Source organism: Kogia breviceps, chromosome 8 (genome assembly GCF_026419965.1).
Source record: "Kogia breviceps isolate mKogBre1 chromosome 8, mKogBre1 haplotype 1, whole genome shotgun sequence".
Lineage (NCBI taxonomy): Eukaryota > Metazoa > Chordata > Mammalia > Artiodactyla > Physeteridae > Kogia > Kogia breviceps.
In genome coordinates, this window is record NC_081317.1 from 26000984 (window position 1) to 26028655 (window position 27672).

At 45.8% G+C, this 27672-nt stretch overlaps 1 protein-coding gene and 1 pseudogene across 16 annotated transcripts in view; one reads left to right on the top strand and one right to left on the bottom strand.

The window, feature by feature from the left end:
• ZNF462 (zinc finger protein 462) overlaps window positions 1-27672 on the bottom strand; it is a 143499-nt gene that overhangs the window by 73856 nt on the left and 41971 nt on the right. For 11 of the 16 annotated variants that reach the window (XR_009337108.2, XM_059073390.2, XM_067041011.1 and 8 more), the window contains 4 exons: window positions 11300-11549; window positions 4520-10104; window positions 3523-3687; window positions 1641-1927 (listed from right to left, as the gene is read on the bottom strand). Coding sequence is in view for 15 of the 16 variants with exons in the window: in XM_059073390.2 (XP_058929373.1) it covers window positions 1641-1927; window positions 3523-3687; window positions 4520-10104; window positions 11300-11522 (6260 nt within the window). In the remaining variant the exon portion in view is untranslated. The remainder of the gene's footprint in view (window positions 1-1640; window positions 1928-3522; window positions 3688-4519; window positions 10105-11299; window positions 11550-27672) is intronic. The other 5 variants (XM_059073398.2, XM_067041020.1, XM_067041015.1 and 2 more) reach the window with 3 other exon arrangements.
• LOC131762048 (small nucleolar RNA SNORA70) lies at window positions 10697-10794 on the top strand (annotated as a pseudogene).

The following is a 27672-nucleotide window of genomic DNA, read 5'->3' on the forward strand; positions in this document are numbered from 1 at the left end:
GGAAGCATCACCTCTTCCTGCCTTTCAACAGCCACTAACTAGCACTTTATCTTTTTTAAGAAGCAAACAGCCCATCACTTATTTTCAATTATGATAAAAATAAACAGCATGTCGGTCTCACAATCAGTCACCTTCATCCAAGACTGTAGAACACGTTACTGAAAATTTCTGTCTCATACAGTTGTGAGAGAAAAGCAACAAAAGGTTGTTTCTTCTCAGAACCATCACCCCGAAAAGCCTCACACAAAAACCCCAATTTTCAATTTCAAAGCTGTGCCAGGTAGCAGGAAGCTCCCTCTCCTCAACCCACCGTGTACTTCAAGCATCTCTCTGGCATCAATAAACTTCTTTACCATTCCAGGTCTTTTAAAAAATGCCAAGCAATGACCCTTTGGTCCTATGGGTTAAAAAGTCCTAATTTTACCTCCTTAGCCACTTAAAATTTCCCAAATGGAACTTTACTTCCTCAAATAATGATTAGGTTCTGGATGAATGTTTGACAGATGCACCAGTAAACTCACCTACTCTCTGGTCTTTCCTTGTGTAAGTCATAGCAATACCTCCAAGATTATCATTTAAGAAAATGCCCAATTTAGAAAACTCTAATTCAAAAAGATACATGCATTCCAATGTTCATAGCAGCACTATTTACAATAGCCAAGACACGGAAGCAACCTAAATGTGCATCGACAGATGAATGGATAAAGAAGATGTGGCACATATATACAATGGAATATCACTCGGTCATAAAAAAGAATGAAATGATGTCATTTACAGCAATAGGGATGCAACTAGAGATTATCATACTTAGTGAAGTAAGTCAGAAAGACAAAGACATACCATATGATATCACTTGTATGTGGAATGTAAAAAAAAAAAAAAAATGATACAGATGCACTTATTTACAAAACAGAAATAGACTCACAGACATAGAAAACAAACTTATGGTTACCAAAGGGCATAGCGGGGGCTAGGGAGACCAAATGAGGAGTTTGGGATTAACAGATACACACTACTTCAGGGGTCCCCCAGGCAGGCCGCACAGCAGAAAGTGAGCGGCGGGCGAGCCAGTGAAGCAAGCTTCATCCGCCGCTCCCCGTCTCTCACATTACCGTCTGAACCAACCCCCTGCCCCGTGGGAAAAACTGTCTTCCAAGAAACTGGTCCCTGGTGCCAAAAAGGTTGGGGACCACTGCACCACTTTATATAAAATAAGCAGACAACAAGGACCTACTGTATAGCACAGGGAACTACGCTCGATATTTTGTAATAACCTGTAGTGGAAAAGAGTCTGAAAAAGAATGCATATATAAATTGTGTATGTGTGTGTGTGTGTGTGTGTGTGTGTGTGTGTGTATAACTGAATCACTCTGCTGTACACTTAAAATGAACACAACCTTGTAAATTAACTATACTTCGATTTTTTTTTTTTCTAAATGTCCGATTTGGCCAAATCTGACGTCAGGCAAACAATCTCCTGTTCTCAGCCCCATTTGACAGGTGAGGTGACAGAGGCTCAAGGTAACACAGCCAACTGAACAGCAGGCCTGAACCATAAGCAGGGCCTTCAGACGCCTCCAAGCTCTCCTGCCTTCCACCCCCTCCCAGTTACCACTTGCACCCACTCGGTGAGCACTTACTTGTGCCTGAAAGCAGAAACAAAGGAGCAATACTGGCAGCTGTACTTGTCCTCGCGGGTAAACATGGCCAGGGCCAGATGGCTCCTCTCATGAGAACGCAGCCCCTGCATGGACATCAGGACTCTGTCACATTGACTACAATGGTATCCCCCCGGCCGGGTTTCATCCTCCAACATTCCATCAAGCAAGCAGTGTTCACCATCCACCCGGTCCACCAGGGCGCCACTGGCATCTTTGGCTGCTTCCGGTCCATCCAGGAACAAGTGGGAAGGGTCTTCAGCCTCCTGCTAAGAGAACCACACACACACACATGCCCCACCAACAAAATAAATATCCATCATCATTGCTCCCAGCTCTCCTCCTTTCCCTTCATTCTCCCAAACTCCTGTTAAGCATTTCCTGTTAAGGCTTCCTCCCCTGCCTCTCCAGCTCCCCCTAGAGGGAGGGCAAACCCAACTGCCGTCCTCCACGCGGCGGTGGTGATGTGAGGGCCACATATCCGGACACAGGTCGCTGCTGTCTGGGAAAGGTGAGGGAGCGGCTCTCCCACTTTGAAGACAGTTCACTCACACTTACCTTCTAATCTTAAAGAGAAAATTCAAATTGGGATCCTACCGAAAGTGATATAAAGCAGGTTAGGGTTATGGCTCAGAGAAAGGAAGAGAGGAAGGAAAAATGGAAAAAGGAGAAGGGTGCGGGCACTTGGGAGCCTTGGGACACCCTCGGGAAATGAAGGAAACTGGAAGATCCAGCTCTCTGCCACCATGCTCACCCCCATCTCACAGACGGTGACATCACCCCTTGACCGAAGGTTGCTGTACAATCAATTCAAAAAATTAAGAAGCAGCCTAGCCTGGCTTGGGGTGGCTCCTTTGGATTACTGATTTACACGGGAAGAGCCGCTGTCGCCCTCGAGCAACTATGGGACGCAAGGCTGGGACACACCCTGGTGGCGGGCAAGAAGCTGACCAATGCTGTGCGGGGGGCCACTCATTGTGTGCCGCCAGCCGGAAGGCTTCAGTCTCCAATGGGGAGAGCAGAAGCTTCGCCTCCATGCCACATTGGCCAAACAGGACTCAAGATCAAGAAGGGACGATGACAGAAACGCATTCAGGTATCCAGAGGGAAAGAGCAGGGCCCTGAACTGACTTCTCTGCTCAACACGAGGTGGTTAGCAATATCCTGGAAGGCGGCAGGGGGGGTGGCTTGGTCACTGAAACAGTGGCTCATTTTAGGATTATGATCTTCAAACCAGGTGGCCTCCTAATACTTGGTTGGGGGGAGAGAGAAGGTGCCCGTCAGCAACACAGAGGGAGAGGAGACGGAGGAGACAAATCAGGTCAAAGGGCTCACAGGACCAACAGTGACCTGAAGGCTTTCAGTTTTAGAGTTAACATTTCTTAACGCTCCTCCGGGGACCCGGGATAAGAAGTAAGACAGATTCTCCCGGGCTCTGGACACCGTCGCCAGATGAGAACGGCGAGAAGTCAGGCAGTGACAGGAGCAGAGAGGATGGGAACAGAACCCACTGGGCTCCCCTCAAGAGCCCGGGCCACTTAGAAGAGCAAACACCTAATGGCACTACATGCAGCACAGAAGGGGAGACCCAAAGCCTCCTGTACCGAGAGGCCCGGATCTTCTGTTTCCACCAGACTATCCGCGTGGAAGGGAACCAGATCGAAACGCAACCGGGTCGAAACACGGAAGATGAGGAGGCTCCAACCTGTAAAGAAATCAAAACAAGCCAGACCGATCCCAGCATGACTCAGGAACGCCCACATTCGGGGTCGCCCTTTCCTGAGTGGCTCCGAGCGACGGCGTGAATTAGGAACTCGAAGGGCTCACACACAAGACTCCTCATCCAGACCTCCCCAGTGCTCACCTTCACGGCGGCTGACACGGCCGGGACACTGCCGTACTGGACGTGCTTGCGCAGGTGGTTGCAGATGGCCCGGAGCGTCGGATGCACTTCCACACAGAATTTACATTTGTAGCCCACCACCTTCCTCTCCTTGATCTTTGGCACCTCTTCTAAGTGACCAAAAGGCTGGTAAAATACAGTGGTAGCCATCAGTACTCCGAGCCCTCCCTCAATGGCCGGCATTTATTCTTGCAGCTTACTAGCAGATTTTACGTTAAAGCAGATTAGCAGGTTAAAAACCAAGGGAGATAACACGCGAGCATTTTTACATGACAAATTTGTCAGGGGCGAGGCGCGCTGCCCACACTGTGCGCGTGCGTATGCACGCACGCACGCACGCATGCGCGCGCGCGAAGTCTCCAGAACCCAAACAGGTTACGACTTGTGAGGAGAGAAGATCTCGGTGCAGAAGCCTCATTGTCACTGCCACCAAGTTATCTGGTTTTCAAACCAATTTTTCAACTACACAGGTGAAACGTTGCATAGCTACACCATTAGCGAACTTCTTGAACAAAAAGGAAAAGAAAAAAAAAAAAAAAACTCCACTCCTGGAGACGTTAGGTTCCTGTAGCCGACACTGCAAACCAAGACATGGCTGAGAAGAGCTAACGATACCAAGAGACGGCCCGCAACTGCCTTGGGAAAGAGAGCGAGCGTTGTCCTGTAACTAGGCCTCGGATAAGGCTACTTGGCAGAGAGAAATACAGAAAAGCCACCCGACCCTCCCCTGGGGAACCTTGGGAGGGGCGAGAGGGAGGGGGGACAGGGCCGTGGAGAAGGGTGAGCGTAGAACGCGGGGGGGATAATCAAGCTCGAAATGTTTAATTGACTTATTGAGCTCTCTGGCAGGCTAAGTCACTAGGAAGCCCGTAGCGGTTTGGCTGGCAGCGAAGACGTGCATGTGGGCACCAGTGATGAGAGGCCTCCTGGGGGAAGGGAAAGCAAAACATATCCTTACCCTCTCTTGTTTGAAATCTGCAAAAGCACCATCTGCATATTTCTGCTTGCTCAAAAGCTGTTTCCTCCTCTCCTGACGTTTGGCACGCTTCTGGAATTCCTCATTGTGAATGTTCAAGTGTGAGGTCAGCTCCGCCGTGCTTTGCAGTTTGCTATCGCAGTGCTTGCACTGGTAGGCGGAGCTCTGCGGGCGGGGGCCGCTACCCAGGATGACGAAGTCCCTCTTGAGGTCCCGGCTGTGGTGGTCCGTGTAATGCATGCACAGCAGCTCCGCCGTGCTGAAGGACAGCTTGAAGCACTTGATGCAGCGGAACGGGAGCCACTCGATTTCCTGCCCTTCGCTCCCCTCCACCTCGGCTTTCTCGAAGCCGCCTCTCTCCTCCTCTTCCATCAGCACCGGCTTCTCGTGCTCGTCGGCGTAGACAGCGGTGAAGTAGCCCCCCAACTTGCTGGCGTGCTGCTTCTTGGGGAACACCCCCGGGTGGCGCTTCATGTAGTGGGACACGATGCCCTTCTTGCTGAAGGACTGGAAGGGGCACAGAGAGCACTTCTTCTTCTCCACGGCGCGCCGGAGCTCCTCACTGAGCTGCGGGGAGTCATCCTTGGGCGGCGACGGGATGATCACCTTGTTGGGCTTGTCGCTGATGGTCCTGGAGGCCGCCAGGCAGTGGGTGTAGTAGGCGTCGATGTCGTGGCGCTTCTGGTAGTGGGCGGCCAGCCCTTTGCGGATGGGGTTGGTGTAGGCACACAGGGCGCACTTGAAGAGGTTGTTCTTGCCCTCAGGCTGGGCGCGCACGTTGTTGTGCTTGATGCGGTAGTGCCGGGCTATGCCCTTCCGCGTGGAGCAAAAGTACTTGCAGAGCTGGCACCGGAACACAGTGTGGGACACCAGGTGCGAGGTAGCGAAGTGAGACGTGGACACGGGCTCCTCCCCCACCTCGTCCTCGGTCGCGGAGACTTGGGAGGGGCTCACTTCCGTGGTTATCTCGGGCTCGAGGGTCACGGGCAGCTTCGGGGGAGACTGGGAAAAGACATCGAATTCAGGCTGGTTGTGATACTTCTCATAGTGGATTTTGAGCTTCTCCAAAGTGCCGTGCGTGTAGGGACACAGTTTGCAGCGGTAGGCGCCGTATCCTTGCTTGAAGATCCTGCTCGTCTCCTCCACGTCGTTCTGGGCTATGTCGGCGGACTGCTCCACGTCGTGCACGAAGTCCTCGGCAGTCACCTTGATGGACGGGTGTCGCTTCTGGTAGTGGGTCAGGACACCGTGGATGCGGGTGTTGATGTAGGGGCAATGCCTGCACTTGTAGACGGCGCCCGGGTTGATGTCGATATCCTGGGCAAAGTCAGCAGCCTTCACTTTCATGCCTGGGTGCTTCTTCCCATAATGGGTCAGAAGGCCGTGCAGGTTGTTATACTCAGACTGGCACACGGTGCACTGGTACGGGGTAGAGGAGATGGCGGGGTTGGCTGACGCTAGCTGGAGGCTCTTCTCTGGGGAAAGCCTGGCATCCTCGGGGCATTCAGCTTCCTGCTCGGGGAGCGGGGCAGGCATACTGTTTTCACAATTCACAGGGCCCACGAGCTCTTCAGGTGGAGGGATGGGATTCTCGACAGCATCTTTCTCCTTGATGATATCCAGCAGCACGGACTCGTCCCCATTCATGGCCCAGGGGTGGAACGCTTGGTAGTGATTGGTGATGTCCCAGATGGAGACGGCCTCAAAAACACAGTCTCGGCATCTGTACGTTTTGGCTTCAGCTGGCATCGTGAGAGAGGGAGGGGATGGGTCTGGCCCAGCCCAGAGCTTGGTGGCCATGTACGTATAATCAACGTAATGCTCGGGGTGCCTCCTCTGGTAATGGAGGAGCAAACCGTTGGGATCTGTGTGGGAATAAATGCACCACTCGCAGTGGTAGCCAGCTTCTATCAAGCCATCTAGAAATGCCCACCGCATGATGGACGTGACTGTGGCCTTCAGGGCAGGGTGGTCTTTCTTGATATGCTTCCTCAGTGCATAAAAGTAGGGGGAGGTGTACGAGCACTGCCGACACTTGAGCGCCCGGAGTTTCGTTCTGTCCCGCTCCACGGTCGAAGGGGGGACCAGCACGCAACCGGCAGGCTTCTTCTGGTTACGGTCGCAGAGGCTTCGGATGGTGGCCGTGTGCTGCCGGATCACGTCCGCATTGGCCTTGAAGTCTCGGTGCTTCTTCTGATAATGGATGAGGACACCTTTGACTGTGCGGTTCCCGTAATCACAGTGCTGGCAGAAGAACATCTCACTCTCCGCGGGAGGGCCGTCTCTCTCGGAGCCGCTCCGGCTGAGCTGCTGCCTGGGGGCCGGTGCCCGGGGGGAGCCTTGGGGCCCATCGGCCCCTCGCGTCATTGCGGCTGTGGGAGGAGCCTGTCTGATATATTTGGCGGTAACCTTTATCTCTGGGTGTCTTTTCTGGTAGTGGACAAGGACTCCCACAACTGACCGATTGCTGTAGGAGCAGTGTTTGCAGTAGTAAAGCTCGGTACCGAGGTCTGGTGGCGGGGGCGGTGGGGGGGGTGGGGAACCCATGGCGGATATTTTGGGAGACACTGGAGCACCCACCTCAAATGACAACCGAGAAAGGGCAGAGCCCCTGTCCACAGACACCATTCGCATGGTTTTCTGGATCCTAAAGTAGGAGGCCTTTTCTTCCGGATGTTTCTTCTGATAATGAACCAACACAGAGTGCATGTTGGGGCTCGCGAAGGAGCAAACGTCACAATCGTACACGACAACGGTGCTGACCGAGGGGTCCTTCTGATTTTCACATTCTGGAGGAAAGGTCTTGGAAGGGGTGTTTTTAGGGAACGGAGACGGCACCCCGCCGCCACGGGCCACGGCAGCGGACGCGGCCATGTTCTTGGGAGCCGAATTCAGGATCTCCCTCAGTGTCTGGGACTCCGTGTTCGGCCCCTCCTGCTGCTCCACCACGTAGCTCGAAAATATCATCGCATTGTTAATCTTAACGGTGGGATGCATTCTCTGGTAATGCGGCATCAGGCTTCGGACGTTGGGGCTCGTGTAGGAACAAAACCGACACCGGTAGATCAGGTCCGAGTGGTCGAAGTTGAGGACGTTCATGGCTTCTGGGTGGTGTTCGCCGTAATGCTGCTGCAGGTCTTCGAAGTTGGTGTAATCGATGTAGCATTCCAGGCACCTGTACACTGCGCTGTGATCGTTGGGGTCCAAGATGTACCTGAAGCTGAATTTAATGTACGGGTGCATGCGCTGGTAGTGGGTGCTGACGCTCCGGGCAGATTTGTTGTTAAAGTCACAGTGTTTGCAATAATAAAGCCTTCCCGAGTCACTAAAGTCCACGTTTTCATTACCGTGCTCAGTTCCGTAGATAGGAGTCTGGGTGTTGAGCAGAGTAGCGCTGGAAACCTGGTGATCTTTCATGTTCGTGGAGGAGCCGTAATAATCCTCTTCATCTTCAGAAAGGGTGAGCTCTATCTCAGCCCCGTTGGTGGCATTGTAATCGTGGGCGACAGTTCTGAAGTTGGGCTCCTTCTGGGGCTCAGGGACATCTCTCGCCCAGATCTGCTGCGCTGAGAAGGACGTGGGCACCTCCAGGACGGGCTCTGGCGGCTCTTCTTCCCGGTCCAGCTCCACCTCGATCTCCACTTCGTTGTCTTCCTCTTCCTCCTCGTCATCCTCCACGTTGATCACTGCATCTTCCTGCTGTTTGGTTTGGTTAATTCTGCTCTGCAGGTTGCTTGCTATCTCGTCAATCCGGGTCCTCTTCTTCACGGGCGATAAGTCGAGAGGAAAGTCATTAGCGAGTTTCCTAGAGGCCTTAGCTACAAAATTGTTCTTGGAGGACAACCCAAGAATTGAGGTCTGACTTTTCTTCACAGTGTTGCTGGAAGAGGGGTGGCTGTCTGTCTCGCTGTCCGCTGGCAGGCTGGAGGGCTGCCCCTCGAATTTTGGCAAGTTATCGCAGAAGGAGTGTTTGTGCTGCTGATGAACCCTCAGCCCTTTCAGAGTCGTGGTGGAATAATTACACATGGTGCACTTGTAGGGGTGCAGGGGCGGGGCCTGCGCGGGCGGCGGGGGCGGGGGCGGCACCTGATGGGGCGGCTGTAGCTGCGGCGGCTGAGGCTGTGACGGAGGCGGGGGCGGGGGCGGCGGCGGCGGGGGCGGCTGTTGCTGCTGCAGGGGCTCCAGCACGACCCCCGACTTTCTGCCATTGATGCTTGAGCTCTCGTAAGACACGACACCTTCGTGCAGCGGGGAAGCCATGCTTTCACTCTGGGAATTCACAGCATCCCAGTCTGACGTCGTACCCGTGTGACACTGTTTGTGAGCCCCAAGTTTTAACGAGCTCTTGCAAGTAAATGGACATTCATCACATTTGTAGACGGCTGTCTTTCCGGATAAGTGGATGTTTTCTATGTGACGGGAGATGCTACGTCGATGCATGGTGAGGAAGGGACAAAAGGGGCACTGGAACCTATTCATGAATCTTCTGAATGGGATCCCCTTGGTCTCCAATAATTTGTTGCCCTCGGAGCCCATCAGCTGCTCCGCGGACATGCCTGCTGTCTGGTGATCCAGAGCAGTTAAGCCATTCTCACTGTCGATTTCATTTAACTCTTCCTCGGAACTAGAGTCATTCAGCATGCTGTTAGTTTCCAGGTCGGCAGAAGAATTGGTCATGTCGGTCATTCCGTAACGGGATCTCTCCGCCAAGTTGACGAGGCCAGAATTGTGAGGTGACTTCGGCTTCATCTGAGGGTAAGACATGGGCGAAAACTTGGAAGCGGAAGAAGAATTGGGTCTCATGATGGAGTTGCCGATGGAGCCCCTGAAGGTGGAGACGTTAGTGTTGGGTAGCTCCCGGCTGGCAGCATTCATAGACAGGTAGGTGGAGTTAGAAGTGGGGCTGGGGGCGCTCTTGTTCGGCACATCAGGCAGATTAGTCCCTTCTTGCTGCTGCCTGAGACTGGACAGGATCTTGACCATGCTGCGGTGTTTCTTCATCATGTGGTCACACCAGCGTTCCCGGCGGGGGGTCTGATAGCTGCACCACTCACAGCAAAAGTTGCCTCGAGACTTGGTCAGAGGCTTGACCATAGATTCTAGGATGCTGCGCTCCACGACCTCCGCTGGCAGCTCCTTGCAGGGGTCCTGCAGGGACACGGGTGGGACCACTGGGTCTGGCATCGGAGCAGGGTCAGGGGGAGGAGCAGTGGTCTCCTTCAAATTGTTTTTGTGATACATCTTCTGATGCTTAATTATCCTTGCCCTCCTTGGTGACTTGTATGTGCAAAACTGGCAAGAGAAGACCTTTCCGAATCCCTCGTGCATCATGATATTATAATTTAAGGATCCTGGAACAGGGGGTCCCGCCGAACTCCCTTCAGCTTGAGCTCCGTGGACCTTCCTAGTGTGTTCAATGAGGAGGTTTTTTGACCTGAAGTAGCGTACGCAGAACTTGCACTGAAAAAACTTGTTTGTTGGTTTGGGATTAGAGGCAATATGCTGACCGTAATATCCTGGACTATGGCCATAGTAACTTCCGGTCCCCAATGCAGTTGCATTTTGACCTAAAGAGAAGGCATAAGGTAAGTGGGAAGAGAAAAGTAAAGCAAAAGCGAGTCAAGAAATTCAATCATGCAAATCCATTTTCTTTTCAATTATCCTTCATTAATAAACATCACATTCAAAAAGCCTAACATCTCAAGATGAGGCCCTGAAGAGTATTAACGAAGCGTTAATGAACATAAACACGTAGCTTCTCACGGACGGAAGGCAGTGCTCGGCTTCAGGTGCAAGAGTCTCCACATCTCGATTCATGTGCCACAGAGCTATGAAAATGCAAGTTTCACAAACTGCAATATTCATTCTAGAACTTTCCAAGATACTACCCTGTGCTCCAAATTGAAAGGAAGCTAAGAAACAGAGGAAGCTGAAAGAACAATAACCTGGGCTACTCAAGAAGAGAAACGTGATGCCCAAACCACAAAAATGGCTCACAAATGGGAATTCCCTGGCGGTCCAGTGGTTAGGACTCGGTGTTTTTCCACTGCTGTGGCCCAGGTTCAATCCCTGGTCAGGGAACCTTTAAAGATCCCACAAGCCTTGCAGCGTGGCCAAAAAAAAAAAAAAAAAAGACTCGCAAAGAGCAAGAAACTCCGTAGGAGCCGTGCATGTCAAGAACCACGGCTACAGACTCCTCGGTAGTGTATGCAGCCTGCTGCCTGTACTGGTTGCCCTAAGGGACTTTGGAGACGGCCCTTTCCAGTGGACATTCATGACTGGCATGTTGTACCCAATCTAGGCTCCAGACAGGTATGTGCGGTGCCTTTGAAAAGCCCCAGCACACAGTGGCCAGGGTCCATGCTGGCCAAGTCATAAGGTCCATCCACACCAGGCTGCAGAACAAGGAGCATGTGATTAAGGCCCTCCACAGGGCCAAGTTCAAGTTCCCTGGCCGCCAGAAGAGCCACATCTCCAAGAAGTGGGCATTTACTAAGTTTAATGCGGAAGAATTTGAAAACAAGGTGGCAGAAAAACAGCTCATCCCGGATGGCTATGAGGTCAAATACATCCCTAATCCTGGCTCTCTGGACAAATGGCGGACCCTGCACTCATGAGAGCCTTGGCGCTGTCCCCTCCTCACTCACACCCACCAATAAGTCCTACTCTCCGGTCCAAAAAAAAAAAGAACCACGGCTACAGGCTCAAAATAGATGAGGGCAGTGAAATACATCAGATATGCCGAGCCTAGGACAGATTTACCTGATAAGTCCTCTGCAATCACAAATTCATCCTTTATAGACGAAAACTCCACCTCTGTCTGGTTACTGGCATTCATGGACCCAGATCGTGGCTCATTCACATCGTCTTCGGCAACGTCCGTCGGCTGCAGAAATGCCGTGTGGACATCCTGGATATGCGCCTTGAGATCTTCGTAAGACGGGGCTCTGAAGTCACAGCCATCGCACTGAAGCACCTCCATCATCTGGGTCTACTCTCTCACATTAGGAGCCTGTGGTGGCAGAAGGCAGACGAAACACCTTAAGGCCTGCGCTCATTGCGTACCCCAAGCTGATGGGGCTGCAAGTCCATTAATGGAAGAAATTCCAATATCGGTCAGTCTCTCTCACTGGACTTTGCCAGATGGAACGCTGGCCAAAGAAAGGAAATCAGACATAATAGGGATGGTGTCCTTGACTTCATAACTTCAAAGAAGGGGAAAAAAAAAAACAGGTAAACTTTTTCTAGCTTGATGTATCTGCAAGTGCCATGTGTCAAAGAAACCCTTAATACTTCAAAAGTTTTAGTAGTTTCTGAATTTCTTGACTGAATTCAAATTTCTTGGTAGGTTAATACTGACTTTGATTCTGGCTGGGACCAGTTTTATTTTTGAACCAGAATCTTCTCAGAAGTAAAGAGGTTGCCCATACAGAAAAAAGGACAAACTCCACTCTTCATTAGCTGTTTTAATACTATAAAACATTGATGTTTTATCACCAAATGGTGACACAGTACTGAATCTCTGGGTGGCGGTAGGAAAAGCTTTTATTGTACCTTTTTGTTCTTCTACTCTCTTAACTGATATTGCGGTACACACCTCCTTCTTCCCTTGCTTAAACAGTTTATTTTTTTTTTTCATGAGCTAAATGGTTATTTGCTTTTTACTACCTACCAATTATAACCTAACAGCTTCTCCAATCTAATTAGGTCATAAAATATTTCTCAAGAGATTCTTAAACAACCAACTTTAGATGACAATCCAGTTTCTAGTTTGAGGTTGCACCTTGGTACCTCGATTTACACTAAGGCAACAGAAACGCACGTGGTTTGGAAGAAGGGCTTCTAAGGCAGGACTTTCTCTTTTTCTACTTCTCCCCTTTACAAATGTGGAGCGCACACTTGGCCATAACAAGCAGTGAACCTGATTTAGAATAAAGTAAAACTTGCCCGGCTGCCTCTGTCCTGCTATTTACTGTGTGATTGAAAGATACAGATAGCTTCACACGAACTCAATGGAGAGGCCCACCATTAAGAAGTTAAAAATGTATTCGAAGGCACAGACCTTCCTATCTTAAGTTGAGATACCCAGTTATTATCTTAATGACTGAGTTACTTCACCGAGCTCATAGCAAAGTCTACTGAGTCACTGTAATCTAGAACCAGATGTCCAAGAACAAAAGCCACAAGCCAAATCTTCCGATACTTTGATCGTACAGCAACTTTCTATACTTTCATTGTAAAAGATCAATTATTTCTGCAGGAAGAATAAAGTGGAGAAATCTGTCAATGTAGTGAAAGGAGCTATGGCAGGAGGATTTTCTCTGAAAGAATGCTCCTGCTGATAGCCTGTGAAAATAACTCCTGGCAAGTCCAGCTCTGGACAGCCTGAGCTTGCAGAGTGAGACACACAGATATTTACCTTCTCCCCTTTCACCCAGCAATTTCTCCTTTTTTTCAATAAACCCTGAACTGTGCACCAGAGTGCCTGTCAGCTAACTCAGCCTCCATATTCCCAGCCACACCAGCTTTTCTGTCTCAGCACCAACCCAAATTGTGTGGAAGAGGTTGCTATCAGCTCTGGATCAAATTACAGCCGTCACCGAGGCCCCACCCCACTTCTCCTTTTCGCACAGCCCATTAGACCTGAACACAAATTTTTCCATAGTGCAGACGACTCCTGCATTTAGAACACTTCACAGCAAAAAGGCAGATCATCCAGTTTGCGCCCCCCCATCCCCCCAGCTTAGTCCTTTCATCTCAGCCAAACAAGCCACAGCTCTGCTGAATGTGTTTATCACACTTTCAAGAGATAGGAGCTCCTGCGTCACTGGAGCTCTAAGTCTCACTAAGCTGCCCTAGTCCTCTGAGCTTTAGGAGCGGCCATTTTAGCTCAGAGCCTCCCCTCAGCACAACATGGCTTCTCTGGGATGGATGCTGCCAGGCTGCCAGGCAGAGGGGAACAGGAGAGGCGCAGCCTGGGCCCCTCCTCGGCCCCCCTCCTCCCAACAAAGGAGGAGCTGTTTTCACTCCTTCCCGAAAAGCGGCACCTTTCTCCTCCTCAAATGTCATTCACCAGGATCTCCGAAGGTTCTTTTATCCCATGACTGATGGGCTAGTCCGTTCATCCCAGCACAGCCCTGGTTACCGCAGGACCTTCCTGGACCAGACCCTGTTCTCCGGCTGCCTTTGGGGGTGGGCTGGAGGGGGGAACCTCCAGAATGCCTTGGCTTCTTGGGAGTCGTCCTTCCACACACAGAAGACATACCATCCGACTCTGCTTGCCAGATTCCAAAGTCTAATGACCTTTGTTAATCACCAGCCAGTCTGTCTGCATCAGCAGACCCTGCCAAGAGGCACACCCTTCAACACAAAGGCTGTAGCTATTCCTTTTAAAAGAGGTTCTCTGAAAGCTCCATTGTGTAGCCGAGAGGAAAACAAAATCTCTTCCCTTCAAAACTTCAGGCCTTTAGAAATAATGCAACAAAAGGCTTTCTGCTGTGTGTCTTTTGGAAAGTTTGAGCCTAGTTCGCACAACATCCACCAAAAAAATGACAGTTCTGCCCAAGGAAAGCAGGGCACCTTTGGCATTAAGTCATCCACCCTGAGATGCAATTCATCTCTGTGCACGGTTCTCTAATATCTCGGTGTCTTCCGGAAGCTCTTAGCAAGGATTCAGACTTCGCTGAATGCAAACAAACCAACGGTCTCCTTGTTCTGCTACAAAGGAGATTAAAGGGTTAGGAGATCAGGGGGAAAAAAAAAAAAAAAAAAGCCACTTATTTGGAAAAAGAAGAGATGATGAAAGTGATTTCCTAATAGGTTCTAGCTTTAATGTTGTTGCAGACTCTACCTCAAAAATAGCGCAGAGCCTTAGAAGAGGTTAATCTCCAGGCTGCTGAGAGAACCAGCGTCTGGTACCGCTGAATGGCCTTCAACTGGATGTCTGCACTGAGTCCTCAAATGAGGATGTAGCCTCCTCTGAAAGCCATTTTGTCTTTGTGCACACATTGCTCCTGGAGACGCTGACAGAAGAAGAAAACAGAAATTGCCAGCATGGCCTAAACAATCAAAGACACGGAAACTTGATGTGTTTATGAGACTGAGGACGTACACATGGGCAAAAAGTGAGAGGAGGAGGAGGAGACGGAACAGGGGAGGAGAGAGACAAAGAAAGCTGGACCTGAGGATGACCCATCCATCAACTCGAGGATGTTTTTGCAGCAGATGGTAATCCTCTGAGAAACCAACAACAAAGATGGGAACAAAGATGAGAAATACTCTCTTGCATATTTGACTGTTTCATCAACCGAGAAAGAACAGCAACCCTAAAAGGCTGAACCAGACACTGAGCTGCTACCAAATGATGATTTTAAAGTTAATAGCCTTGATCTCCTATCTATTTACTTTATTTAAAAATTCTACTGCGATAATGAGATTAGCAGTATTTTTTTTTTTTTTCCCACTGACCAAATAAGCAAAATCAAAAGCAGAAGAGGAAGCTTCTGAACTAACTGAAAGAAATGCCATTTCAAAAGGTCAGGAGATGAATCTACAAATCAAACAAGCGTGTCCCCCACCCCCCATCTCCTACTCCCAATGCAATACCTCCAGGCCCCTCAAGGTCAAACAGGCATCGGACGACTAGACTCCCAACACCACCCATGATGATGCCTGGGCAGGCAGATGAATATGGATTCGTTCCCAAATAAGCTAGCCCCTAATGTGATTATTCCTCCTAATGTGAAACCTCTAGAACATACTAATTATCCACGACTCCGCACTACTGCTTGCCACGTGTCGGGTCTGTGCAATTTACATTGCTAAGTCTAGAGTTTTCAAGAGGTGGGGTTTTGATGGGAAACCCAAAACCCAACTTTCCATATTGGACAAACTCTTGAAGACATATTTAAAGAAAATCCAGAGATCTTGTTAAGGATTGGGAATATACACCTGAGAAAGGGGAAAGAGAAAGGATGGCCACCAGCTGTTCTTTCTCAGTCTTAAAAACACCAATTTTGAACAGAAACAGACTCCCAGACATAGGAAACAAACTTATGGTTACTAAAGAGGGAAGGGGGAGGGAGGGATAAATTAGGAGTTTGGGATTAACAGATACAAACTACTACATATATATTAAAAAAAAGATGGGGCTTCCCTGGTGGCGCAGTGGTTGAGAGTCCGTCTGCCGATGCAGGGGACGTGGGTTCGTGCCCTGGTCCGGGAGAATCCCACGTGCCACGGAGCGGCTGGGCCCGTGAGCTGTGGCTGCTGGGCCTGCACGTCCGGAGCCTGTGCTCCGCAACAGGAGGCCACAACAGTGAGAGGCCCACGTACCGGGGAAAAAAAAAAAATGACACGGTCTTACTGTATAACACAGGGAACTATGTTCGATATCTTGTAATAAGCTATGATGGGAAAGAATCTGAAAAAAGACAGAAGATAGATGAGTAGATCTCTATATATAATTGAATCACTTTGCTATACTTCAGAAAGCAACACAGGGAACTCCCTGGCGGTCCAGTGGTTAGGACTCTGCACTTCCACTGCAGGGGGTGCAGGTTCAACCCCTGGTCTGGAAACTAAGATCCCACATGCCATGCGGTGTGGCCAAAAAATTAAAAAAAATTTAAATAAATTTAAAAAAGAGAAAGTAACACAGCACTGTAAATCAACTACACTTCAATTTTTTTAAAACCCACCAATTTTAATTTCTTCCGTCTGCCCACCCACTTTCTGTGTTCACAATCTCAGAGAGCCATTATGCCTCCGTTTTCCTCCTGTGAAGGTGAAAGGGGACAATCCACAGGTTCATCATGTGTCCTCCCCGCTCACTGCCCAGACAGGAGGGGAGAAGGGAGGCACCCTGGGTGTTTGAGGGCACTCCTACAATCCTGCCACCACAACCCTTACCTGGGTCACCTAGGAGAGCACTGTTCTCCAGGGTTGCATGGAGCACGAACACGGTCTTCAAGTCAAAATCCCAACGGTCTCCGGGAAGTGTCCAAATGAAAAGGTGCAGGCCTTGCCTGGACCTACCCTGTTCTCTGACTGAAGGACTGCAGACCAGAAATAAAGCCGTGAAGCACCACAGCCACAGGGATTCAAGAGCAACTAATTATAAGCTTCAAAGCCTTTGAGAAATAGAACCAGAAACACCGTAAGATGCTTTTCCTATGTCCACTCCAGAAACCTAGTTTCATTTGTAAGACACTGAACTCCTCAGTTCTCTTGAATCACAATTCTAAGAAAAGGCTTTAGTGAGTACCTATTGTCTGTGCTTTTCTTACTTTCCTTTCCCATGATTGGAAAAACCAATTATCCAAGGACAGTTAGTGGAATGCATAAACCTCGGAACCGTTCAGCTAGAAAGACAGAAAAATCAGGAACTTAAAGATCATTCTACACATGTATTTGAGATCGGAAACTGTTGCTATGATGAGGTCAAAGAGCTGCGGGGTGTGTTGGGAAGTTAACATCTCTTATTTCAAGCCCCAGGAACATGGTTTGGGAGGAAAGAAGAATTTTCATGCTTAGGATGAAAAATGAGGGGAGAAAAAAATCACTAACAAATCCACTTGTGAGTGTGGGTTGCTACTCTCAGCAACAAGACGTGTTGTACATCACTGCTTATCATTTACTGTTGTCATGGTCGAAGTGGGAATTCTAATGATTTAAAAATCTTTTAAAGCATCTTTCCAAACAGGACTGGATCAAGAAATGGAGGTAAAAATCTCCTTTCAGGAAAAGGAACAGTAGTTATGGAATCACACTTACAAATGCAAATAAAGATTATAGATATACACACAAAGGCATGCATATATATGCAAACACATGTATCATAGGGTGCCTGTCCTCTGCACGTGCATATATACATACATACGTGTACGTATATATGAAATAATTAATTTTCTTGATTTAATTTGAACTCAGATATGGGCATGTGCCCTCCAAATTTAACACTTCTGTTAGAACACTTCTGAATAAGTACAAATGACATACATACTCTTCCCACGTTACAGTGATTAAAAAAAAATAAGCCAACAAAATAAACCAACAAAGAACTTCCAACAAGATACCTACATTGATCCCACAACATTTGGTACAACTATAGATCCTGGCTCACCATGTGGTGTCTTCAAATGTCCTATCCAATGTTTATACTGTTTGCTACATGATCTAAGCAGTTCTGTGTACTCCTGGCAATTCACCACACTAATGAAAGGTTTAACATATCAGGGAGGATAAATAATTAAGGAATTCAGAAGGGAGACACAGCTGTTCTTCAAAACCAAATTTTCAGAAGAGAAAGGATTAATTTGCAATCACATATGTAACCCCCAAGATGAGACTGAATTTAAATAGTAGCAGAGAAATACCACGCGAGCCTGAGTCCTGCCAATGCCCATGTGTGGCCTCTGTTCCATCTCTGGGACAGAGTCTGAAGCAGGCAATCTGCAGATTAATAACCCCAGTCACCTTCCGGCCAAGGATGCTAGTCTTCAGGTTCTCTTATTTTAGCTTTGTTCTCCTGAATCAACTTTTCAAGTTTTACAGAGCATGTTGGAGTAATATTTCATAACAGATAACCTCGGGGCTCATTATTAAAATGAGATGATCTAACCCAAAGGACCAAAAAATTATCAGCTATGTAAACAAGAAGCCATTCTGGCTGAGTGACCTGTTATGAAAGCAGGTAGTGAGTGTCTAATACAGAAAGAGATAGTACATACCTTCTGGAGAATTCATGCATTCCTTTGCAATGATATAAGGCTAATTGAGGCCAACAGGCCAATAGGCAGCCTGCCAGCTCTCCTGTCCTTAGAAAAGGAAGCGTGTGATTTGAATAAGGAGATAAAAGAGGAGAGAAGTGACTAGAAAAGAAAGGGAGGAAGCAGGGTGGTATCTCAGGAGCTTTAGACTTCATTGTCTGTAAAGGGGAACCTGCAGTTCACCAGATAACTCCAATTCTGAGAAGCGTCCTGACAATATTCTCCTTGAGAAACAAAACAAAATGAAGACGCCTCCACATGCTAAAATTCTCAAAAGGCAACCATGACAAATGAGATCCCAGCTCATTTTGTTCTTCCAAATGACCGAAAACCACTCTTAGGGATGAATGAGTTCTCTGAAATGTCATGGGTCCATCAGGAAATTCCTTGGAAACTTTGAAGCCATTCTTGCCTGAGCCTGGAGATCAAGAGAGACCCGATTTTCTCTCCTCTAGAGCCAAACCTCACCCAAACGGCAGAGACAGAAAATCGCTGTATTCCTTTGTAGCCTCTTCAGCATGCTGGCTGGGTTTCCACAGACACTTTTCACACTACAAGAACTCTCATTATAAAAATTGTAAAATTAAAGGGAAGTTGCAGATATGCTGCTGGGTCTTCATTACAGAACTGATTAAGACGCAGAGTAAGCAGAAGCTGCAGTCAAAGGCATCTTCCACATCGTGAAAGACCAAACCACGCGTTGAGTAGCTCCTCTGTGGGTTTGACGGCTTCACTGACCACAGGCCTTGGGCATGTCCTTCACAGCCAGATCTGTGCCTGGCACAGAAGGTCTGGCCACCCCACCAAGTCTAAATTCTACAGTTTTAGTGAATGAATCCAGAAACCATTTGAACAACTCACCTTGCTCTCTATTACCTTCTAAGAGGAAAAAAAACAAAAAACAAAAAAACAAAACAAAAGGATCCAGGGCTGTTGAAAGTATAAGAAGGTTTTGCCAGAAGAACCTCTTTTATTTGAGGAAAAGCCCACAAAAGTCCCGATCTAATCCCTCTGAGATTTGTTCTTTGCCTTGTGGCAAAGCTCATGCTTTGCTCAGAAAATTCAGCCAAGTCACTTCCTTTAAATGAGAATTGTCCCGAGTCTGCCTATATCTGTGGCACACAAGGCCCTGATGCAATAACCTTTCCAGTCCAATTCCTTATATTTGACAAAATATAACCACTCCATGGTTCCTGATCTAACCACCCGATCAGGATGAACGCCCTAACCAGACTGCTTTCTGGAAAGGTAAACAATGGCTGGGCTTGTGTGAATCAGGAATCGTGACCACTTTGAAGTCCTCCTATTCAAGAAGATTGTGATTTTTTTTTTTTTCCCCTCCTCTTGGCCTCCACCTATAGCAGAACGCACTGCCCACTGAGATCCATTGGTTCTCCTACCCCATTCTAACAAAGTAGGAAAAACACCCTATGTTTTTATGTATGGAACTGGCAGATACCCAAGAATTAGGAATATTTTATTTTAAATGATAGCTAAAGAATTTCTTTTTTCTTGTAATCTCCAATCTACTCTCAGCAAGTAAGTTTACTCCTAAAAATCACTGCACCTCAAGAACTTCTTATGTATGGAACTGGCAGATACCCAAGAAGTAGGAATATTTTATTTTACATGATAGCTAAAGAATTTTTCTCTTGCAGTCTCCAATCCACTCTCAGCAAGTAAGTTTACTCCTAAAAATCACTGCACCTCAAGAGCTTCTTAGCAGAAAGTTAAGACATTTGTCTGCCAACACAACAGTAGAATTTATCACCGTGTGAAAACACTACAGAGGCTCAGGTACTTGGCCAAGCCCCACGTTCCATAAATCCTTAATGAAAATCTCACTTCGCCCAACAAACTTAGGTCTTTCAGCTTATTCACTATTGGACTGCTCAAAAAAAAAAAAAAGACAAGGATACAGAAATGCCTCTCCAGCAAGTAAAATAATTTATTCCCAGCAGGTGTGATGGCTCCACCTGTCATCTTCACCTTGAACAAGTCTTTCGAAGCCTTTACTTGGATCATTTCACTAAATGAAGAGATTAGTTTATGCCAGTCAACCTTTTCGTACAAAGGAGTGTTTTCCAAAATTTTCTTCTCACATTTTGAAAGATTTTTTTTTCTGACTTAATTCATCTCTCACTTTTTATTATTATTCAGAGACAAATAAATGCCTAGTTTCGACATGGCTGACTCCTCCTCATGCAATTCCAGGCTCAGAGGTTCTAGCTTCCAAGGGGCTTGCTCACAACTCCATCTAATATTAGCCGGCTCTCCCCACCCCCATGAAATCAAGCCCCTATCCACAACTCCGACCACGCTGACTTTCTCTACCACACGACGCTGCCTTATAAGCTCCTTCACTGTTGCTATGATACCTGTTTGTTTGTGCTGTATCTCCCCGTGCTAGAACACAGGCACCCTGATAGCAAGCCCACACCTGTCTGTTTACACTGGTATCTTCAGCACTGGGGACAGTTCACACAATGGGTACTCAGCAAATGTGCTGAATGAATGAACAAATGAATGAATGAAGCACAGCTTGTGAGTGATAAGATTCCAATCAAACATAAAAAGACTGGTTATGAGAGTTAGATTCTTCTACTAACCTTATGTTGTCACAGAGCACTGGTCCCAACCAGGGGCAATCTTACCCCCACAGACCCCAGCCCAGGGATATCTGGAGACGCTTTTGGTTCTCACAACTGGGGGCGTGGGGGTGGGGGCGCGACAAGCCGTGCTACTGGTATCTAATGCGTAGAGGCCAGGGATACTGCTAAACACCCTACAACGCACGGGAAAACCCCCATAAGAAAGAATGATCTGATCCAAAATGACAAGAGTGTGGAGGTTGGAAACCCTGTCACAAGTGGTCTCTAGGTATTTTCAGTCTCTGCATATAAGCCACCCGCCTCTATAAGCCTTTCATGTGGTCCTGGCTGGGGAATCTCTGGACTAGATGATCAGCAAGTTCTCTCCCAGTTCCAAGATTCTATGATTCCATGGTTCAAAATGATCTTAAGTAGCCTTCCTGTCCTATGACATCACGAGTTTTTTAGTTTTCTTTTTCTGACCTGGGTATTTTACTATAAACTGTTCAAGAAAAATCCAAGATGAAGTAACATAACTGGTCCATCTCTCCTTAGTGATAAGCCCCTGGCGCTGACGATGACCCTGAGGGCTTGGTGGGTAAGGGGTCAACATCGTTAAAAATGGTCAAGTCCTACAGTTAGCACGTGGCCTCCGACTAAAATTTCTATGAAAAACATCATGCACATTTTCTCCTCTCTAACATACAAAATTATCTTCTCTCAAAGGGCCGGGGCCCCAGGCTACTCAAAATCACTCTTCAAAGGATGAATACCGTGCTCCTTTTGGTTTTTATATCCCCAGGGCCCAGCACAGGTCTGGCCCTGACAAGATCTGTGGGATGAATGAGTGTGCGCGTGCCTGCTTTCTAGGAGAAAATTAACCAGTGGTGCCAAACCAGACGAAACATATAGGAACCTAACCCATTCCAGAGAGGCTCCATGACCAGAAAAACAAAACAAAACTTAGCACTATATGCCACCGCTCCCACACTCAACTCATAAAAGTTCATGAAGCCACATCACAGTGCTTAGCTGACTACTGGGATATCGGGAATTCCATGTCCCTACCCGTCCTTGAAATGTGAGGAAGTAGCCACCTTGCTTTTCCTCACCTTCCAAGGGGAGGGTACCCTGGCAGCATCATTCTACCCACATATTTATAACACTGCTAAGCTCCCCTAAACTGATGTGACTCTTGGAATCATCACCTGGGGCTACACTTGAGACCATCTGGTTGCCTTCCCTCCACAAAAAAACCTTTCGATTCTTGTTTGCACAGATTCTGGAAAGCCCGAGGAACAATTCTCCCCTATAGCTCAAAACTGTATAAACCTTTTCAGTAGAGGAAAGTATAAAGAAATTAGGTAGGAACAGAGTTCTCTCTCCTTGGCTTCCCTAAAAAATATTGAAGCAATAAATTACCCATGCCTTCTTAAACAGAAGAATTCACTCCTAAAAGTTAAACTATCTGTAAGCTCATTAGTGTCCACCAGAGAGGAAATCTCAAAGACCATGTCGTCCAATGTGGCCCAATATCTTCATTTTTCACAGAGTGAAACTGAAGGTCTCAGGAAAAATAACCTGCCCAAGGCTTCTGGAACATACTCTCTGAAGCAGGAAAAAAAAAAAATCTGTTGAATTCCATAATTAGAGAAAGGAAATCAGCAGTAAAAACACTCTATAATTGTTACTCAGTTCATTAATAGTTATTCACACTTGAAGTCCACGCCCCATATATTCTCAAAAACAAGAGTCTTTATTCACTGAGGAGGCAGATTCCAGAATAACCCCCAGTGTCTCCTCCTCTGCTCAGAATTCTATACTCAGGAGATTAAGTGAAAAGGTGCAAAATCCATCATCTGCAGTTTGACTGTTCAAAGATCTTCTTAGGCATGCAGGCAGTGTGTTCCTGCTTTGGAAACACATTTGGAAGACTGAAAGTTGCTGACAAAGGTACACACAGAAGAACGAGATCCATAACACTGAATCATCTTTCCTCAGAATCCAACCTCACGGAATCAGAACAAGGTTATGTAGTAGCTTTATGTCCACCAAATCTACCCCATGAGAAACATCATCTTGTTTCTTATGGAAAATGTGCTCTGCCAACAAAGTCACTGAAGAGGCTGGCTGAATGAGCCTTAGAGGTGTCTGGAAATATCAGGGTCAGTTCATTTAAAATGAACCTGTCTCCTTGTGGCACAGCTAGTCAGTGGCTCAGACCAATCATCTCAGAATACTGTTGACACCAGATTCCATTTCAAATTACACGTCACATCCTGAAACCAAACACAACTTAGAATATTTCACCACATTTACTAATACATTTATATTATACTATATTATATTATATATTTATCCCTTATTTATCTATACTCTTAGTAGATACCTATATCCATTTGTTGTATACGAAAAACTAAATGCATCCAAAAGGCCAGTAATCATCTTTAACTTTTTAAATATTCCCCCCATATGGGTCCCTTAGGAAAGAGTCCCTTACCATAATGAAAAGAATGACTCAGAGGGCTTCCCTGGTGGCGCAGCGCTTAAGAATCCACCTGCCAATGCAGGGGACACGGGTTCGAGCCCTGGTCCGGGAAGATCCCACATGCCGCGGAGCAACTAAGCCCGTGCGCCACAACTACTGAAGCCCGCGTGCCTAGAGGCCGTGCTCCGCAACAAGAGAAGCTACCGCAATGAGAAGCCCACACATCGCAACGAAGAGTAGCCCCTGCTCACTGCAACTAGAGAAAGCCCAGGCTCAACAATAAAGACCCAACGGAGCCAAAAATAAATTAAATAAATAAATTTTTTTTAAAAAAAAGAATGACTTAGAAATCAGGAGGATGCTGAGATCTCCATGTTTACCCATGTTTTCCTCCCTGTAGAATACTTGAACCTACATTCTGAAGATCCACATAATTCCCATCCTTTAAGAAAATGATTCTCAAAGAAAGGTCCCTAGACCAGCAGCATCAGCATCGTCCAAGAATTCATTAGGAATGCTATTTCTCATGTTCCACTCCAGACTCAGTGAATCAGAAACTCTGGGGGTAGGGCCCCACACGCCATCTGTATTTTAACAAGCCCTCAAGGGGATCCTGACGCTTACTCCAGTTTTAAGATAAAGCTCAAATCTTCCCTCTAGCCCCTGAGACCACCAGCTAGAATGCTCAGTTCCCTTCTCCATCACACTGGGAGCCCTATTTATAAGCCCTGGTGATTGAATGAATACGATAATAGCTATGCAGTCTTTAAAGAGCCTAGGAGAGGACTAATGTTTGCAAATATTTCACTTCTCATTTAACAATTAATGGGAAAATACTAAGTTGCAGAACCCAGCATCAGTAGCTAATAAGAGTACACCCATAAAAGACAGAGTTAATATCTGTGAAAGAGTGAATACTGTGGCCAAGACAATGCTGATACTGATATTCATCTCCCTTAATAATTTAAGAACGGTTCATGACATGGTGTCCTTGATATTTCTAAAGTGGGATGTGGCAATCCACAAAGGAAAGGCTTCTGAAGTATTTTATACAGAAAATACTAAGAGCTGGGTAAATCCTCAGGACCCAAGACTCTTGTATGACAGAAGGCTTTCATAATAAACAAAATCTTACTCGAAAACATTCAAACTTGGCGTGGTTATTTGATTACCACACTAAAGCTTCAGTGCTGAGTTAAATCCACTGTAAGGATCAACGTCTGAAAACACAGAAGTGTTTGGAAATCCCTCAAAACAAGGATATGTGCTTTAAGCTAACCAAGGGACTTCCAGAAAAAATGGTGGCTAATTGTGTCAAACTGCAAACGAAGTCTTGGATGAAGGAAAAGAGGAAAATATAAAGAAAAAAAAAAAAAACTGGCCACACCAAACCAGTAGATCTATGGGACCCTCAAATCTAAAGCAGGACTTAAAACTGAGAATCACAGAGTTCAGAGATAAGATTCATCAACTGTGTCCTACACCTAGGCATCTAACCAGGACCCTTGTAGATTGCTGAAGGCTACAGAAGAAAGGCAGTCCATCCAGACCCAAACTCAGGTTCTGAAAGCAGAATTCAGAAGGATTTAAGGAGGAGATTTAGAGAGATATTATCCTCACTACGTGGGGGCCAAGAGAAAGTTCTGAGAGTTATGTCCTAACTGAAGATGAGCAAGTTAGAAAAAGTGAACTGAGGCCAAAAAAAGTGACAGAAAGAAATATGGCATGGAAAAGACCAATGAACAATCTACTTTGAAAGAACAGGGCACAGAAGAATATTATATACAACAATTAACAGAGATACTATAAAAGAAGAGATCAAAGATAAGATGATAAGACATCAGCATGAGATAAAAGAGAAGCTGGCAGTTGAAGAAAGAAACTGACAACAAAAATAATTATCACTGCAGAACCAATAAATATATTAAAGTAATAAGAGGTAAAATCCACAAACCAGAACCAAAGTTGATGATGTGGAAAACAGTCTTCAAAAAAACTGCACAAAATGCAGAGGAAAAAGGACAAGCAGATGAAAGCAAGTAGAGAACATGACAGGTAAGAGAGTTTGAAAACAGAGATCCAACATACAGATAAAAGGTATTCTCAAGTAGACAGTAAAACAAAACAGGGCAAAACAAAATATGCTCAAATCTGTGATGGAAAATAACTTCCCCGAAATAAAGGAATATCTGATGTTCCAGGGAAAAGTAACAGAAAATCATCAAAATCGAGACATCTCGGTAAAGTTACAGTTTCCTAGGATACACACTGAATTCTACAAAATCAAGATATTTAAAAATTACTCAATTGCAGGGGGAAAAGTCAGACAGCCACAAACTTCTTCCCAGTAACATTCAATGATAAAGAGCAGTGAATGGATGTCTACAGAGGCTTGAGAAAGAGAGAGCAAGATCGGAGTATTCATTTCCCAACTGAATTCGCAACCATGTATAAAAGTAATATAAAACATTTTCCAATCAGCACAGTCAGGGAATGCTGCACTTACTGACTCTTCTTCAAAATCTATTCAGTGATGTAATATATCCAACCAAAAGAAAGTTCAAAATCAAGATCTCAAGAATGGGGAATTTAGAGGTAAAGAGAGGATGTGAACACAGAATCCACTTACATTTAGAACAAAGATTGATCAATTTATAATAATTACAAAACAAAATTACAATCCCTTAAGGGGAACAATTATAATAACAATAGATTATTCCATATAATAACAATAAAATTATATAGAATTGGGAAAAATCCTCAAGCATAACAACAAAAATAAAGAGGTGGGAGGGATGGATTGGGAGTTAGGATTAGCAGATGTAAACTATTATATATAGAAAGCATAAATAACAAGGTCCTGCTGTATAGCACAGGGAATTATATTCAATACCTTGCAATAAGCTGTAATGGAAAAGAATATCAAAAAGACTGCATATATATGTATAACGGAATCACTATGCTGTACAGCAGAAATTAACACCACATTGTCAATCAACTATACGGCAATAAAATAAATTTTTTAAAAATGCACAAGTTAAAAAGAAAGAGGTGGGGGTGGTTGGCATTAGAGGATAAATTTAAGTGGAAGAATATTTGCAACTCTCACAGAAGGACAAATATAAATACTCGATAGTATTCTTTCTGCAGTTACTAAATAGAGATATTAAAGCTAAAAATTTAATTAGTAATAAAAATAGTCTCATTTTTAATCTTTTTTGTGATCAAAGCAAACACAGCCCAGGTAGTAAAAAACAGAGAACAAAGGAAAAGTGTGTAGAAATATACAAGTACGTGCAAAAAATTAATTAGAGTCAAGTGTATATGTTAAATCATTTAACTACCATGGAAAATATTCACAGACTAGATTCAAAAATGAACTGTAATTGCATTTCGTCTACAAGAGATACACCGTAAAATGACACAAAATCTTTAAACTAATAATATGGTAAAAGTATATCAAGAAAAGTAGGGATCTTGATAAATTTTACTCATGGTTAATTCAAGATAAAAAAGCTTGTAAGCTTAACTTTAAATTTTTGCAAAAGCAAAAAGAAAAAATTTCCACAAATGTAAAGGAAAATAAATTATATTTTGAAAAGTTTTAAAGATGAACATTTAGGGAATTCCCTGGAGGTCCAGTGGTTAGGACTCCGAGCTTCCACTGCAGGGGGCCCAGGTTCAGTCCCCAGTGGGGGAACTAAGAACCCACATGCCACAAGGCACAGCCAAAATAAATAAATAAATAAAGATGAACATTTAATAATGTAAAACTTACAATCCACAATGAAGACTGATCGTGAATATTTATACCCCCCCTCCAACAGCACCAACTGGAGAAAGAAAAGAAAAAAAAAGGCAATACAAGAAGAGATAGATATAAGTACTTAATATGTTAAATAGAGAAAGGCAACTAAGGATAGAAATAACAGAATTAATAGAATTAAGAGACACATTTCAAATTCTGTATCCTGGAAACAGGAAGCACATTTTCATTTCAAGCAAGTATGAGACATTTACAAAGGTTTTCAAATGCCCATGGAGGTTTACAAGCATCTCTAATGCCAGAATTAAGAAATTATAAATTACAAATAGAAAAAAGTAGTCTATCATTTCTACTTACACAGCAGCAAATCTAGAGGAAAAAGGTAAACAAAACATTCCAAACACTTGGAATTTTTTTTAACATTATTCTAAACAAGTTCGGATAAACAGAAACAAAAACTCAATTACAAAATGTGACTTTAAAAATCTTATGTATAAAAAAAAAATCTTACATATGTAAAA